Raw genomic sequence first — 17,271 nt, 5'->3', positions numbered from 1 at the left:
TCCATTTTCAATATGGTATATTTCTAAATCTCATGTAACACGTATATACAAGAGATGGAAAACTATAATCAATAAAAAACAAAAAACCGGATATTCCCATCCTGATGCGGGGTGTATACATCACGCTAATAATGCACGGTCTATCTGCCCATCGGTTACGGGTGGAACCATGCGGAACTTCCAATGACACATTCCGTGTTTTGTTCGAGTGTGTGTAAAGTTATTACTGAACATACATGGTGGATTCTATGAAGCATACAGGTGATAATCGATAGACACAAGAATTTGATAATAAAAAATGTAGGATTAATGTATCGAAGAATTCTTAGGTAATCATTGATATCAAGAAGCTCTGTAACGAATGTTTCTTGACAGAGATACCACTGAAATTATCGATCGCAATGTTGCCAACGAAGCTGTTACAGGTGTCTGTATGTATTATATGTAATACATAATTTCAATAAAAATCATAATTTGTTTCGTAACACTGTATTCATATACAAAAATATAAAGGGTTGAACATTTTACAACAATTCAATAGGTGTTTTCTGATGTGTTCTTGGTATCCGACTATCTCGCTGATGAAATAATGTTGCCGCCTTTGCTGCCTCATGGGCTAGTGTGAAAACTTGTATATTTAATAAACGTTCAAAAGTAACGTCGATTTGAGGCATCAACCCCTAGAAAGCTGTGCTCGATACACCAAAATTTCACTTTTACTATTCCAGAAAAATGTCAAAATGGAATGGAACACTTTCTTCAACAAGCTTTCCACCAAATAAGTTGGCGTTTTCGAAAGGAAAAGCCCGACCTATTTATATCTAATAAGGTAAACTTTCATTTAAACTTCCAGACACCATGAAGACAAACAATTGGCTCACACCATACGTGTGAGCCCAAACGAAAGCATGCGAAAGTCTAGTGTTGTGTACCGATCTAAATAACTTTGGACAATGATCGTTAATCTATTCTTTGAAACGAGTTTCGAAAGCTCGCTAAGTCTGACCGATAGGCGTCTTCGGAAAGAAAAGTCCGACCTATTTATATCTAATGAGTAAACTTTAATTTAAACTTCCAGACACCATGAAGATAAACAATTGGCTCACACCATTCGTGTGAGCCCAAACGAAAGCATGCAAAAGTCTAGTGTTGTGTATCGATCTAAATAACTTTGGACAATGATCATTAATCTATTCTTTGAAACGAGTTTTGAAAGCTCGCTAAGTCTGACCGATATATTTTTTATCATAGCTTATTTCGTATACTTTTTACAACAATTTTTTCTTAGGGTTACCTAAAGAAATAATATCAAAAGATTGAAGGAGAAAAATGTTTTCTACTTGAAAGCAGACATAGGTTGTAAAATTTAAATTTTTAGTCAGATTGATAATTTATCTAGCTACAACCCATAGCCACTTTCTGTAAAGAAACCAACCACGATCTCCTTCTACAGCCTGAACAAGAAACAGAACACAGTAATGTATATTCTGAAGGAAATGAAATAGAACAATCAACTGATGCATCTCCACCTTCAAAAGTTGAGTTGGAAAAGGTTCTTAGTCTAGGGGACGAATAAATGATCGACAGTTCATGTCATGAATGCATGTATGACTTTGAAAAAACATTGCACCCTCGTGATGAACAAATTGAATTCATTATGTTATCTTTTCAGAAACGTCAGAAGTATTTTAACAGAACAACAACTATTAACATTATATCTCGCGCAAGTTGCGTCAATGTTGCGATATGGCATATGTATATGGGGTAACTCTACACTAGCTTCAGATGTGTTTATTTTACAGAAAAGGAATATTCATATAGTAGCAGGAGTTTCCAGTACATTATCTTGTAGGGATATATTTCGAAAATTTAGAATCTTAATCCTAACCTATGTGTACATTTTTGAACAGTCAATCTATGTTTTTGAAAACAAGAATAGATTCCCTACAAACGGAAGTATTCATAATGTGAATACTAGACAAAAAAATGATCTCCATGTTCCGTTTCGACAGTATAAAACAACGCTAAATTGTCCATCAGTGGTAGATCTTACTATTTTCAATAAACTCCCTAGGTGTTTAATAGTATATTATATACCTAGGGTGAGAAGTGAGCTATTATTTACCGAGCATTTTTATAATAATGTGCGAGGTAAAAAATAGCTTTCTCAGCCGAGGTATATATAGAATTTTTTTCACCACTAACATTGATATATTAACAATTTTAATTTTGGCATTAGTAATTTTCTAACACAATTTGTTGAATATTTCGAAATATCAAGTAGAGTGGAGCGTGTTTCTAATCAGACTGGCTTTATTCATGTTAAAATTTGACATGTGTCAAATTTTGATATGAATCTAGGAAATATCTCATTGCATTTTTGATATATTTCAATGTTCCACTTCTCTCATCGCTTCTGTACCTATGTTCAGAACTTAGAATTTCCCAATTCTGCATTATAGTGAGAAAAAAATTTTCTTGGTTATATGATAACCCAAGGCAGCTATGAATTGTTGCATGTCAAATTGAAACGGTACAGTTTCCATGTTGAATACGCGATGTCGATGATAAGCGCGCAACATCTACTTAGGCCATGAAAACGTTTGCCGGCGATTATTATTGCTGTCAGTTTGCCAAATGCGGTTTTAATTCAAATTTAGATGTCATTTTGAAGAAGTTAAAAGATCTATATAAGTAAAACGTCAATATAATTGAAAAATGGGTGAAAATTCAAATAACGATGATTTAGAGATGATGTGTACCCCGCCTGATTTGTCACAATTGTACAATTAATTATAATTTCAAATAATTTCCAAGCGGATTCCCAATGTTCAATTTCCCACTTCTAGTTGATAATTGAGTTAACAAAAGTTTCTGTGAATATCTTTAAACTTATAGAATTGTTCTCATTATTTACCAAGGGTGAGAAATATCATTTCTCATTAGGGGAATGGAGTAAATAATAGCAATTTCTCAGGTTAGTAGTGAAAAAAAGATTTAACAAACCTTAATAAATTTAGTAACTCGTTGAAGAATTATTTGCAAGAATTTTACAATTCGTAATATGTAAGTGTATCTGTGCTGTATTTTATTTTATTTCAATTTTGTTGTTGTTTTAATAACAACGGTGTCGCTCACACTGTGAATTTTGTGACATTGTTTTATGTGTACTTTGACGATTCCAATACATGGTATCTGTGTCTAATGGAAAATAAATATTATTTATTATCATATTATTATTATTATTACGCAAAGGAATTTTCAAATACATTGAATAAAACAATTGCTAACAACAACGATCAGATAAATGAAATTATGGAAGCAGACTTAGAGCTATCTGATTTGACAGAAAATATTTTCTCAGACACCTTGCAATATGGAATGCAGGATTAGTAATGATAAATACTTGAAAAATGCACTGCACCAAATATTACCAGTGAGCAAATTAACAAATCTTCTAATCATATCTGAAAAGAACCAACTCCTGGATCAAAAACTGATTATTGAATTGAAAAATAAAATAAAATTCTTCAAAAAAATCAACTACAATAGGTCTCTTGAATTTTTAATAGATGGAAGAAAAAAGGGTAGTAAATTCAGCATATTGGAAATGGTGAATAACTTTATGTCAAAACACAAAAGACATTATCGTTCTTAAGACCATCACTAATATTGACATTGACTAACAAGCAAATTGCTTGGCAGAGAAACTGGCTCCAAAAAAAATGTTTATTCTGAAAAAGAGCGATCTTTTTGGAGAGCAACTTAACACAAAGCATATTGAACTAATTCATGATGAAAACAAGCTATCTATGATTTTATTGAATATCAAATCACTCAGAAATAAGACTGATGAGTTATTGTTATTGGCAGAAAGTGTGAAATATCTCAATTTTATTTTATTTACAGAGCATTGGCTCAACTATCAAGAAAACTGTAATTTGGATGATTACATTATAGCTGCAAAATTCTACAGAAGCAAATCAAATTATGGAGGCACTATGATCATAATAAATAAAAATTTTGCAGATGCGTTTTTTATAGAAGGTGTTTCGAAATATGATACTCTTCTTACAGAGCAAGAATTTGAATTCTCTTTGGTACACAATAAAGAATGTAATTTTTACATCCTTTGCTTATACAGATCTCCAAATTCTAACTTCAATATTTTCCTCAGAAATCTGGAGATTATTCTCATAAATTTATCTGTAAATTCTAAAATAGTAGTAGCGGGCGACTTTGATATAAACTTTACAGAGGAAGATACAACCACTCAATCTTTGAAACTCTTATTGAGTTCTTCCAATCTGACAATGCAGGTAAGACAATCGACTCGAATATCAAAATCCTCTGCTACTACTATAGATTTTGTTTGCCTTTATTTTAATGAAGAGGGTATTCAATCTAACGTTATCCCTGTGTCACTCTCGGATCATGAAGCTGTTGTCATACATGTTTCACTAGGATATAAAAAAGGGGGAATGGTGAGAGGCAGAGGTATGGCAGGCTTTATACAAAAAACTTCTCCAAGTTCCAACTTAATGCCAATGGAGTTAACCGGCTTGGTGTTTTGAACTCTGTTGAACCCCTAAGTGAAATTCATGATATTTTGACTGAGGTCGTCGTAAAGTGTTTTCCTATGCAAAACATCAAAAGTAAATTAAAAAAACTTCGAATAACCAAAGGAGTCAGAACCTCTTCAAGTAATATGAGGGCCCTACACATGATTAGGAAATACACTACAAGTGATTTCTTCCACAGCTTTTTCAATGAGTGCCGAAAGATCTATAGAAGAATTATAAGATGTGCAAAAGAGGAATATTATAATGAGAGACTTTCCAAAACGTCCAATTAACCTAAAGAGAACTGGGCTATTTTCAATGAGCTGAGAGGCAAAACAAACAAGCTTCCAGTTCAAATTGACATCAACCCTGATAGCCTCAATGTGTATTACTGTACACTGCAGAAAAACTTAAACTCAACATATCTATACAAAAAACCCTTTAGACTACCTGAGTAACGTAATAATTTCAGAAGAATTAATTTTATATCATACAAATATTGAAGAACTTGGGGAAACATTTAGGGAATTGAAAAATAAAGAAAAAGTATGGAATCTGTCTGTTTTAAAAATCTGTTTTTCCGTTAATCAGCTGTCGCCCCCATACGAACGACAACTCTCAGAAGTTGAGAAACTTGTGCGAGCTAAGGACTAACGAGGTCTTACCTTTTAACGTGTGTTTCCTAACACGGTTGCAGAATCATTCCAACTTCAACCAGATAAATTATCTCGAGAAAAATATCTGGTCGAGGCGGGAATCGAACCCACGGTCTTCCGATCGTGAGTCGGGCGCACTACCACCGCGGCCAATTCCACAACGCTCGAATCGAATCGATGAAGTATCAATCAATTTATTAGAAAAACTGCCAGATCATGCCCTTTTTGCCCTGGCAGAATCAATTAATGTATCATTTTCAATTGGTGTATTTCCGGATGTACTGAAAACTGCTCTAGTGATTCCAATTCACAAGGGTGGTGGACTGAATGAGCCATCCAATTTTCGTTCTTGTTCACTAATATCTACTTTGTCAAAAGTGATAGAGAAGATTGTAAAAAAAAGGTTGCCAAAATTTCTGGAGACGCACAATATACTGAGTAGCTCATAGTTTGGTTTTCAAAGATCCAAAGTACAAATGATGCTATCTTTGTCTTCATAGAAGAGTTATATGTAGGGCTCAATAAAGGTGATTGCGTTGATCACAGAGTGCTGTTGGAAAAATTGTTCCTTCATGGGATCAAAGAAACAACCCTTAATTGGTTCCGATCTTATCTTTCAGGTATAATTTAAATGGTAAAATTGCAGAACAAAAATTCTAGTATTCCAAAAATCACCTGTGGAGTCCCCCAAGGATCAGTGCTCGGGCCCCTTTTGTTCCTTATCTATGTGAATGACCTAATATCGAGATACAAGGAGAGTTCACAATGTTTGCAGACGATACAACTTTAATATGACATGGAACTCTCTGAGGAATATAATTGAAACTGATTTAGAGAAAGTCAAATCTTGGTGTGATTCCAATTCTTTATGTTTCAATGTGAATAAAACTAACATAATTTCGTTTAAGTTTGTTTCGGGAAACTTAAGCCTCCAGAAGCATGTCATCAAAAATAAGACGTGCACCAAATTCTTGGGATTATGGATTGATAATAACCTGAAGTTTGATGAACACGTAAAACATCTCAACAAAAAACTTGCATCTGGCTGCTACGCTATCAGGGGCATCACCAAGGAGTTGGGATTAGTAGCAGGAAAAACATCTTACTTTTCATTAGTCGGGTCTCATATGAGGTTTGGTATCGCTTTCTGGGGTTTATGTAGCAAACAGTTGATGCAATCAGCCAAAAAATTCCATAATATTCGAGAGAGAATTTTACATAAATTAGATGCAAACTCATGCTGAAACGATTTTCTTGATTTTTTATGAAATGCTGCAAATAATCGTGAAAACCATTTGATTGATCTAAATGTAAAATTGGAATTTTGATCTAAAAATTTGAATTGATGCCTTATTTCAAATTATAAATATTATTCATCATTTAACAAAACTTTGTGTAAAATAATAATAGTACATACTTTCCACATGAAACATTTTCAGGTTTTATTACTTTACTAACACCCTCTACGCTCTGATCTTAGATTTTTTTGTCAATTTTTTTCCCAAAAGATGCAAATTTTTTATTGGAATGACTTTTTTTTATGAAATCAATAATAAAGATTGTTCTCCTCTTAGCAACTCCATCTATGGACAAAGTGTATAGTTTTTTATATAATCGATATAATTTGAATTTTATTTGTAAATATAGTTTTCAAATATTAGCAATACACTAGAAATCTGTTCAGTACAATTTCGTACGCCACTGCAAGAAATATATTGAGGCAAAAACGCCACAGTAATTTCTGAGAATTCAATGCCTACTATTTTGGAATTATATTATAGTTTCATTCGAAACTGCTTGCTCACTTCAACAAATGTTAGGTATATGAAATAAACTGTGACAAAAAATATGGGCCAGACTAAGCCAGCTAATAAAACTCATTTCAAAAAAGACGCAACACAGCCATAAAATAAATGAACACTGCCTTGAATTGTTGAGGTCAGTACATGCCATTATACTTTTGGATGCTTTCGAAAGTCTGGACACAGCCTAAACATTGGTTAGTGTTTCTCTAAGATTCTCCCAATCCGATCTTTAACATTTTTAACAAAGGGAAAGAAAGCTTTTCCCTTGACGAGCCTAGCTATGATTACTTTGGCGTTCTATTTCCTGGCTTATTTGGCTACTCGAATTCTCGTTCACTATACCCATTCCCTTTAAGAGGCATTTTTTTAGGTGATTTAGTTTCTCAGGAAGACTCTCAGGTTCACACATACGTGGTACTTTCTCAACCAACGTATTAATTACCCCTAAATGGAGTGGGTACAGCGACATAATTTTGAGTTAAACGTTCTGGGGCGTCAGAGTGAATTGAGTTAAAGACTTATCAATAGTTTGAATGATATAAATAAAATATGTCATAAAAACATCAGGAAACGAAGTATATGATATTAAATCATTAAATGAGAAATTTAACCGCAAACCAGTGGTAAGTGGTAAGCCGTTGTGGTAATTGAATTTTTATTACTCACGTATTTCTATTCGAAGTATACTTTTGAAATACAATGTTAGTATTTTTTATGGAATTATATCATTTCCCAGATCTTCGGGTGGAGAACTATATACCTTTGGACCTAAATGATAGTAATTTGGTCGACATGCATTTGTGGTATGTTGATATTTTTTATGACGTATTGGTGAGTTTTGCAAACTACATCATCCATAGTTCAGATTGGAATCGACTAGGCTCTTATGAAGGATTATTTCTTGGTTTTGACTGAGGATACTCGATATTTTTTTATATTCAAAAAACTACACATTTGCCGGGTCTCATGCTCAATGATACAGTGTTGGGCTTCCTTTCCCATCACGGTCGTCCCAAGTTCCAATGTCAATGGGATTTATTTTTTGCTATTTATTCATTTTACGTTGCAATTTTATGGATAATATTTCATAAATGAGTGAGATTATGTGATCTAATTACATTCAGTATCGTATAATCCAGGTTACTTAACGTTTAAACAACCTATCACCTCAACTGCAGCGTATTCACATCATTATGATATTGTCCTTCTAAATTGAACGTTTCTTCCAAGTACCTATAAAAAATATACATGGTTTACACCATTCAAAAACTCTTATCTAATAAAACCACACCCAATTCATATTGAAAATTCGATCCAAATAAGGCATGAAGATAAATTCATTAACCAGTTAAATGAACCATTAAATATTTCAAAGTATGCTAAAATATGTTGAATTTAAACAATGAATTATGATATTTTTTAATATATGCGTGGAATAAATAGATAAACCACTTTGGAGGTGACATTTACGAACTAATATTGAAAATCAAAATGAATCAGTTTTTTAGAGCATTTCCAAAATTCATATAAAACTCATTCCAGAATTCAAGTCCTAAATGACCCGTTGTTTTTATTCTGCAAGTATTTTGATATTTATATATAAACTTTTTTATTTCATACTATAGTTATGATTCCTACTACTGCTTCGGATATCATTGCTATAACAGTATGGTCCAAATCATGCCGTCGAAAAATACAAATTAGATTCCTTCCATCAAAGGATAGACAAATATACCTTATTTATGTTATTCTATTTATAATTTTTTAGTTCTGATTTTTTATGTTCTCGTTGAAAGTTTTTGATCTGATCAGGTTAAATTTTTTTCCTAATTGTTTTGGTAGATTTTTCAAGAATTTTCATTTAAAACATAATTCATATGAATTGTACTTCCACGTAAAAAAAGCAGCTTTTTAATATTACTGCCAGTTGCAAAAACTTAGTTCAGAAGTGAAAAATTCACGTTCGAGCTAGGCAGAGGTCAATTTTCAACTTGAGTAGTCTCAAATGATATGTTATAGGTTCTTGATTATTTCAAAAAATTTGAAAAACCCCAAGATTCCATAATAACACAAAAAAGTAGTACTTATCAGGCCATTATTCGTTGAAAATAGGTTTCGAAACCACTGGGAAATTAATTAAGGGAAGTTAGTTATTTGTGAAAAACAAATTACTATTGACATTTTGTCTTTCCTCAAAATACTTTAGAGAAACTGTAACCCGCCAAAAATAAATAAGATTGATAAATGTCAAAAATTGAAATTCCGTGTCAGTGGACTATTTTCACTGGATTCATGATAAACAATAAACATTCAATTCCAACTTATTATTTTATAACACATTACAGAAATGTCGCCTCTAACTCAAAAATAGAGGCTGACAACGCCTTGGAAAAATACATTGTATTCCTCGAGAAAAACCTTTGCGTTTTCCTTAAGGTTGGCCTCGACTTCTCTTAGCTTTTGTTGCTGTTTCGGAAGCTGGCCGGATACAAAAAAAAGTTTGAGTTCTTTCGTTTTTCTGCATATCAATTCCAGGACCAAACAAAAAGTCCTGAAAAAGTTACCAGCACAATTGAAAAAGCAAAGGTTTGGTTTCGAATTCTCCTCGATAGATGAAGTATGAGTATATGATCACTTTATCGAATCTATCGAAACTTGTTCGAGCTGAAGATTAACGAGGTTTCACTCATCAAAGTACGACTCCTAGCACATTTTTTTCATGCAAAAAAAGAAAGTCTTCAATTTTTTCGAATTCGAATTAAACTTCTGTTTGTTACCGATTATAGGAAACTGAAAAATATGGCAAATTTATGTGATGTTTTGAACAAGCAGAACCAGAAAATTTCAAATAAATTCTCGGAAAAATATGTAAGTAATTGATATATTCTTTGAGATATTCTCCTCACAATAACAAATACAAGTAATGATACTCGAGTGACACTTTATTTGAAAAGACAAGCAATATCACAAAAAAATGAAATACATCTTGAAGTCACATAATATTTCCTATAAATGACATCTGTTTCAATATTTGGTGTATAAAAAAAGACAAGGGATTTATTTCAACAAAAAGTTTTCAACAATATTTTCACATATTTTTGATTTGTTTTTTTTTAGTGAGATAAGCCAATATTTTGAGATTCACATATTTCAAGGTACTCCCTGTAATATTTACCGGAACAAAAATGTGTTTGATGAACATTAACTTACCTATTGTTATAAAATATAATCGATCTCACATGACCCAGTTTCCTCCGTGCGTGGGAAGCCGGAAGCAAATTCCCAAAATTTTTGTTTTGTCGAATTTACAGTTCGACGACGTTATTGTATCGACATTGTATCGATTGATTTCCTAGCGATAAATTTGTATTGTCCACAATATTTACTCCAATCATGCATAAACTGTGAATAACTGTCATTTGTTGTTTTTCTGCAGAGGTGAAAGTATGTCCAGATAATACAGGAAGAAATTTGACGAGACCAAAATGAGAAGTTATCCTTACATCCCCAGCATGGTGCAAGCTATCACTGTTCTCACGGTACTGAAGATGATGACCAAGGGTAAGAAACTTTTCGTAGAATGTCTCGTTCCACAGTTCTATACACCTTCTCAAGAAAGTAATCATGAACAACACGTATGCGTGGTATTCAGTTATTTATGTTGGGCTTATTCTCTACAGTTGAGTGAATAATTATTCCCGGTAGATCAGCTTCTTTTTCAATTTTTGAAAAACAACTAAATAAATGTTGAAGCTCATTGAAAATATTTGAAATATTCAAACTTCAGTTTGGAATAATTTTCATATTTCTAAGTCAATCTTATGCCAATATATTTATTGGAGCTGTCATCACTGAAAAACTGATATATAAACATATATATTGCGGATGATATACTTCCTTTCTACCGATAGCTTTCGCTGTCGCATTGCTTCTCAGAAATGATGATCGAATCATATGAAATCGGTGACAAAAATTGCCATTTGTTCGTATCTCCCACCCTTAGATTGAATTAAATGTTCGAATAGCTGTCCATTATTGCAAAACGCAGATTTATTGAAATAAATTCACCTCTTCAAATAACCCATGGAAAAAAGTCAAACGTTATCAAATCCAGTGATCTTGCTGGCTGTTCAGTAGGTCCTTTATTGCCAATCCACCGGCTATAAAATGTCTTCCTGCAATCAAATTATTCAACCGGGTGCATCAGGATCTTCTGCATTCATGAAACAATATCGCTAAAGAAGGAAATGATTCATCTAGATAAAATTCCAAATTATTTAATGATGATAATAATAATTGCTTTTATTGATAGGAAACAAAATACAAAGAGAAATATATAAATATGAACAAAAATATAACCTTCAATCAAATGACAGGATTCAATGTCCGACCATGCTACAGAGAAATCGCAACATGAGCAGACCTTGCTCTTCCATCCAATCAAAATGCTCTTCCATCCAACCAATTTTAATGCGTGTTCAATATGCTTGAGTATTTTACATTGGTCCTTCGAGTAATTATTATTGAACCGCTAAGGAACAATATAATGAAGCAGATGAATCATCATACATCGAAAATGTCGGATGAAGTGAGAGGATCAACAAAGGAGTTTCACCCTTGAGATTTATAGATATGACAAATGTAGTATTCGGTTCAAATGTGGTTACGGGAAAAATTCAACCAGGTCCAAGTAGCTACACTAATTCTGCAAGAAAAGTCACATCATAATAAAGATTCTTGCCAGTGGAAATGTACTACAAGTGAATTTTGCAAGAGCAAAAGTCACTTGTAGGACAAATATCAAAGGCAGATGCAGCTTTATCGTACTAGTCAGAAAAATGGAATGTAAATCTGCAATTCAGATAATTAACATACGGTTGAAATACAAGTGAAATCAAAGTTATGAATAAAATTAGTGTGTCAAAATTTTAAGATTTTATAGTAGTAAGTCAAAATTTTAAGGATTAATATTGAAAAATTAAACACGTTTTAAAAGTTGAGAAACTCTTCAATACTATAAAATATTCGTTCTGTCAGAAAACGTTTGAGTTAAATGCTTAATTCAAGCTCACAAATACATTTAAATTTATTAAGTAACCTAACTCCTATGTAGTCAGACGAGTTCTGGCGGATTTGTAATTGTCAGTAACCCTGGTTACTTTCATTCATTTTATTCAGACTTCCTTTCATTCGTGTGTCATGCGAGTGCTAGTCCTCATTTTTCTTGAACATGTTTTCATTTTCTGTTGTTTTTCATGTTAGCAGTGGATGGACATTGAACATAGATCTTAATATTTTTTTCTGTGAATGCCTTATCAGCATGTGGCGAGGAACCCCAGAATACAATCCATATTATAGAACTAACTGAACAAGTTTGTAATATAATTATTTAAGTACATTAAAAGGTTCAGAGTCTCTGAGCTGCCTTGTCATGTAACAACATGTGCTTAGTCTGAAACATACAGTTTTTATATGGGCCTTCTATGTTGATTTTTGAACGCCCAGAAAGTTTATTGTTTCTGTAGCTTCAAGTGTTCTATTGATATGCAGGTAAAGTTTTTGGTCAGGTGTAACATTTCTTGGTTGAAGCCGCATAAAATTTGTTTTGGTCACATTTAATTGCAGAGTACAATATTTATAAAGCTAACTGAAAGTTCCATTACTATTCACAATTATTTGTTCAATGTCGGTGTTTGACATTGGAAGATATTGAAATTTTTATGATTTAGGGGTCTGCAAACAACAAGTTCCATATTGTCTGCAAATAGGCACACACTTCCCCGTTGCATAATCTTCCTGGTGAAATATGATATAAGCTTCATATTTTTCATTGGTGTCACTTTCAATTCCTCACTTTTGAGCCAATACTCGCTGATGCTTAAAACCTTTGCTTCATAGGTTTGCATGACATGTTGAGATTATCCGCTTGTTCTGCAAGACCACCTTGTATGTTCTAGTTAATAATCATGAGATTTTTGTTCGTAGTAATATAACCTGATGACCCGCTGTCATCATTATCAGAACCAATAGATGATTTTCTTATTAACACCTTTTTCTTTTCAAAGACTTCACGGCACACAGTGGGGCCAAATATACGAATTGTTGACAGAAATTATCTATTGTTTTTTCATGTTTTTCGGGAAGAATGTCACATTGAAAAGTGGTGCTAGATTGGTATTTGTTATTTGCATGTTGTCAGTGAAGGGTCAAATTATTCATTTCACACAAATATTCATTTTCATAGCGATTCCTCGAAATTATTACTCATCAATGATTCGCTGCTGTCATTATCTTGTGAGATAATCACGTCTAGTTCCTTCACTGAAGACAATACATCTTTTTCGAGCGATATTGCTTCCTTCTTGGGTATTTTTCTCATGCTGGTGATGAAAGGATCAGATGTTATGAGGAGCAAGTGAAGGACATCTTCGTTCGTTAATACCCGCGATACCTCTTGAAATCTTTGTTGCGGACTCCTTGGGCTTCTTCGCTCAGTTGGCCTATTGGAAGTATAGCATGTTCTATAATACTGGAGCCGTGTATTAAGACTTTATGTACACTTGGTGGCATCGGGTACCATGGATACTCTTCAATAAACTGTTTTGTCATTTCTAGAGTATACATTTGATAGCTCTCCACATTTATTTCATATTCACTTGATATGGTTTGTAGAATTATTTTGAAGCGTTTTATAATATCAATATTAACCCCAGTTATTTTTGCTGATATATCTGGATTATTGAAAAAGCGTCTTGCAGTATTTTTTTTGTAGTCGCTACAATTTGCTTGTTCTCTCCACGGGCTTGCCATATCTTCAGTTTATATGTTTATATGCAAGGTGTAGTAGACATTCAAAAAACCGTATCCATGCATGAAGCACAGATAGGCCAAATTCCAATCTAGTTGTGTCCAGTTCGGTTGCAAAGGAGATTTTTTCAATATTATTGAAATCTTTGCATGTGAGACCACAGATAAAACATCTTTGTGTTGATGTAGTTTCCGTAAGCGCATTACACACCTTGCCGTCAACCATTGTGAGTAGCAATTTGAAATTCACCTCAATATGTGTGTTATTGAATTCATATGTTAGTGGCCGCAATTGCTGTATTTGTGCATCTATATATTTATTTTGACGTACGATTGTTTTATCGTCCGTATTTAAGTTACACACAAGGCTTGCACTAAGTCTTGTGTCAAATAAAAGGAATGCGAAGATAGCACAGACAAGTGTTTATTTCAACTGTTCTCTACAAAGGTTCAACTTATACTAACTTAATTTTAAATTTACAATATCGAACTGAGATTTGAGCAACTTACTATGGTAGGAGAATAATTCAGGGGTGAAGGCACCTCATTGGGTAGACATTTGAAAAGGCCCACCCCACAGATGAAAAGATTCACAGATGCCAACCTTTTCAGTTGCTACAGCTAGATGGAAATATTCATGAAAGAAATATTACAGAACCAGACTTAATCCTTTGTGTAATATTAGAAAAACCCAAGAGAGCAAATACAATAGCGTCCTTTCATAATTCTACTAATTTCAAATATTTCTCTAGATTTGTGATGGATTACGGAGCAATAGATAAGCTGGCCATTTATAAGCTTTTAAGGATTTTGAGGGATACAATCTTAGGTATAAAATCTAATTAAAATTCAAATGCTTAAGAATTTCGAAGTACTAATCTTACGGCTTGGTATTTTATAACTCAATCCCGTTAAAAGGCGCAATATGATAAAAATAATAAAATGTGAATTTAATAAAAATTGTACTATCAATATAATAATTGAGATGAGACTCAACATTGCCGCCCCCCTTGAACTACTGAGTTCAAAGAAATGAGAGCATTAGGGAACCGCTAGTCTATCGGCAGTGGGCATAGTTTCTTGCTACACCGCTTATATTCGCCGTTCTTGGTCCTCACGGTTGCAACTCGTATGACGCCATCCGGACCCGGATGTGCAGCTATGATGCGGCCAACGGCCCAGGCCAATGGTGGCAGATTGTCTTCATGCATGATAACTAGATCGCCAACTTGAAGTTTAGGTCCTTTGGTTTGACGGTGAAGACTGATGATATTGTTGAGATATTCATGATGCCATCGATTCCAGAAGTGCTGTTTCAGCTTCTGAGCGTGCTGCCAAGCTGAGAGGCGGTTTGCAGGAAGGTCCGCCAAATTTTCCTGTGGAAAGGAAGTCAGTGGACCACCAATGAGGAAATGACCAGCGGTCAAAGGAAGGAGATCGTTAGGGTCGGAAGACATGGCGGAAAGTGGTCGGGAATTTAATATCGCTTCTATTTCGACAACGTATGTCTCCAATTGATCGTAAGTTAATAGTGTGTCGCCAACAGATCGAATCAAATGTAACTTGAAAGATTTCACGGCGGCCTCCCAAAGCCCTCCGAAATGAGGTGCTCTGGGTGGTATAAAATGCCAAACTATACGTTCATGCTCAATAATTTTTTGCATATCAGTTTTATGATCTGTGGATTCGAATAACTCTTGAAGCTCACGATTAGCTCCTACGAAATTAGCCGCGTTATCAGAGTGAATCTCTATGGATTTTCCCCGTCGGGCAAAAAGACGCCTAAGGCTAGCTAAAAAAGCCTCGGTGGTGAGGTCGCACACCAATTCTAAATGTACGGCCTTGGTGACCATGCATACATATATAGCTACATAAACCTTTATCTTGTTTCGATTGCGGTATCGCTTCTCTTTTATAAATAGAGGGCCACAGTAATCAATTCCTGTTTTCAGGAACGGTCGTGAAGCTAATACCCGAGCTTGAGGAAGAATGCCGGAGCCGTGATCAGCCAAGCGGGGTTTAGCACGAAAGCATCGTATACAACGATGAAGTACCTTGCGCACGGTATTACGACCGTTAACAATCCAATAGGTTTGACGGAGAGAATAGAGGGTAGCTTGGGTACCTGCGTGCTCGAGACGTTGATGTTCTTCGCGTATAAGTATATCTGTTACGTGATGAGAGCTGGGCAGCAATATAGGGTGCCGAGTTTTTTCTGGTAGCTCCGAGAGTTGAAGTCGCCCACCAACCCTGAGTAAGCCGACATCATCGAGATAGGGGTTGAGCGGGATTAGCCGGCTATTCGTGGAAATACTTTCGTTTCTCTTGAGGCAATTAATTTCTTTTGAGAATGTCGAGCACTGAATAAGCTTAATAATTAGCGTATGAGCCTCCGAAATATCCTTCAATGATAAGTTTTCGCGACGAGGCTGGTTTTTATTACGCGTGTTGAAGATAAATCGTAGAATATATGCCACTACGCGCTGTAATTTACCGAATGAGCTATATCGTTCCAGAATGCTTGCCCCCGTTGAATTTAAAGCGATATAAGCAGTTATTTTTTCAGAGCTTGTTTTTAACTCGGGAATCTCGACTAATTGTAAAGCTCCTTCGGGCCACGCACTTGACTCTAGAGGCAGCCAAGAAGGGCCTTGTGACCATAAACCATTTCGAATGAATTCGCTAGGCAGCTGGCCACGAGATATGTAATCGGTGGGATTGTCATGAGAAAAAAGGTGGCGCCAACGACAGCTTGAAGTTTTCCGCTGAACGTCTGCCACGCGGTTGGCTACGAAAGTTTTGAGTCGATGAGGGGCTGTTTGCAGCCAATGTAGGGTAATTGTGGAATCTGACCACAGATGAACCTCGTTAATAGGCATCAAAAGTGACTCTTGCACAGTACAATAAAGATTTGCCAACAAAGCTGCAGCGCACAGCTCTAAGCGAGGTAGACTTACCGTGCTGACGGGCGCTACGCGAGATTTAGAACATACGAGAGTAATTCGCACAATACCTTCGCTGTTTGTGGTGCGCAAATAAATACAAGCCCCGTAGGCCTTTTCACTCGCGTCACAGAATCCATGCATTTGAATACTTACAACGTTCGGGCTAACGAGGCAACGAGGAAAGAGTAATTTTTCCAGGAGTGGAAGTTGTTTCTGATATGCGATCCACATATCATGTATGTTTTGAGGGACTGATTCATCCCAGGTAACCCCAGACTTCCAGCAAAGTTGGATAATTATTTTGGCATATACTATCACTGGGCCTAGCAAACCCAGTGGATCAAATAATTTAGCAATTTGGGAAAGGATACTTCGCTTGGTGTGTGATCCTTGCGCTACTATGTTTACGCTGTAAAATAGCGTATCTTTCCGAGCATTCCACCGTATACCGAGAGTTTTGATGGAAGCTTCGGGGTCTAGAGACATATGCGTAGAA

The 17,271-nt window shown here is 34.9% G+C and overlaps 1 protein-coding gene across 3 annotated transcripts in view; it reads left to right on the top strand.

The window, feature by feature from the left end:
- The window catches only part of nompA (no mechanoreceptor potential A), a 91,150-nt gene that overhangs the window by 24,660 nt on the left and 49,219 nt on the right, over positions 1–17,271 (top strand). For all 3 annotated transcript variants that reach the window (XM_074178453.1, XM_074178454.1, XM_074178451.1), the window contains exon 2: positions 10,460–10,584. In XM_074178453.1, coding sequence (XP_074034554.1) covers positions 10,509–10,584 — 76 coding nt within the window. In that variant the 5' untranslated portion in view covers positions 10,460–10,508. The remainder of the gene's footprint in view (positions 1–10,459; positions 10,585–17,271) is intronic.

The sequence above is a fragment of the Leptinotarsa decemlineata genome, unplaced genomic scaffold (genome assembly GCF_025532065.1).
Source record: "Leptinotarsa decemlineata unplaced genomic scaffold, Ldec_3_MD MMD2_tig00003798_RagTag_RagTag, whole genome shotgun sequence".
Lineage (NCBI taxonomy): Eukaryota > Metazoa > Arthropoda > Insecta > Coleoptera > Chrysomelidae > Leptinotarsa > Leptinotarsa decemlineata.
Note: the sequence above shows the minus strand (reverse complement) of the source record. Positions and strands in the feature narration are given on the sequence as shown.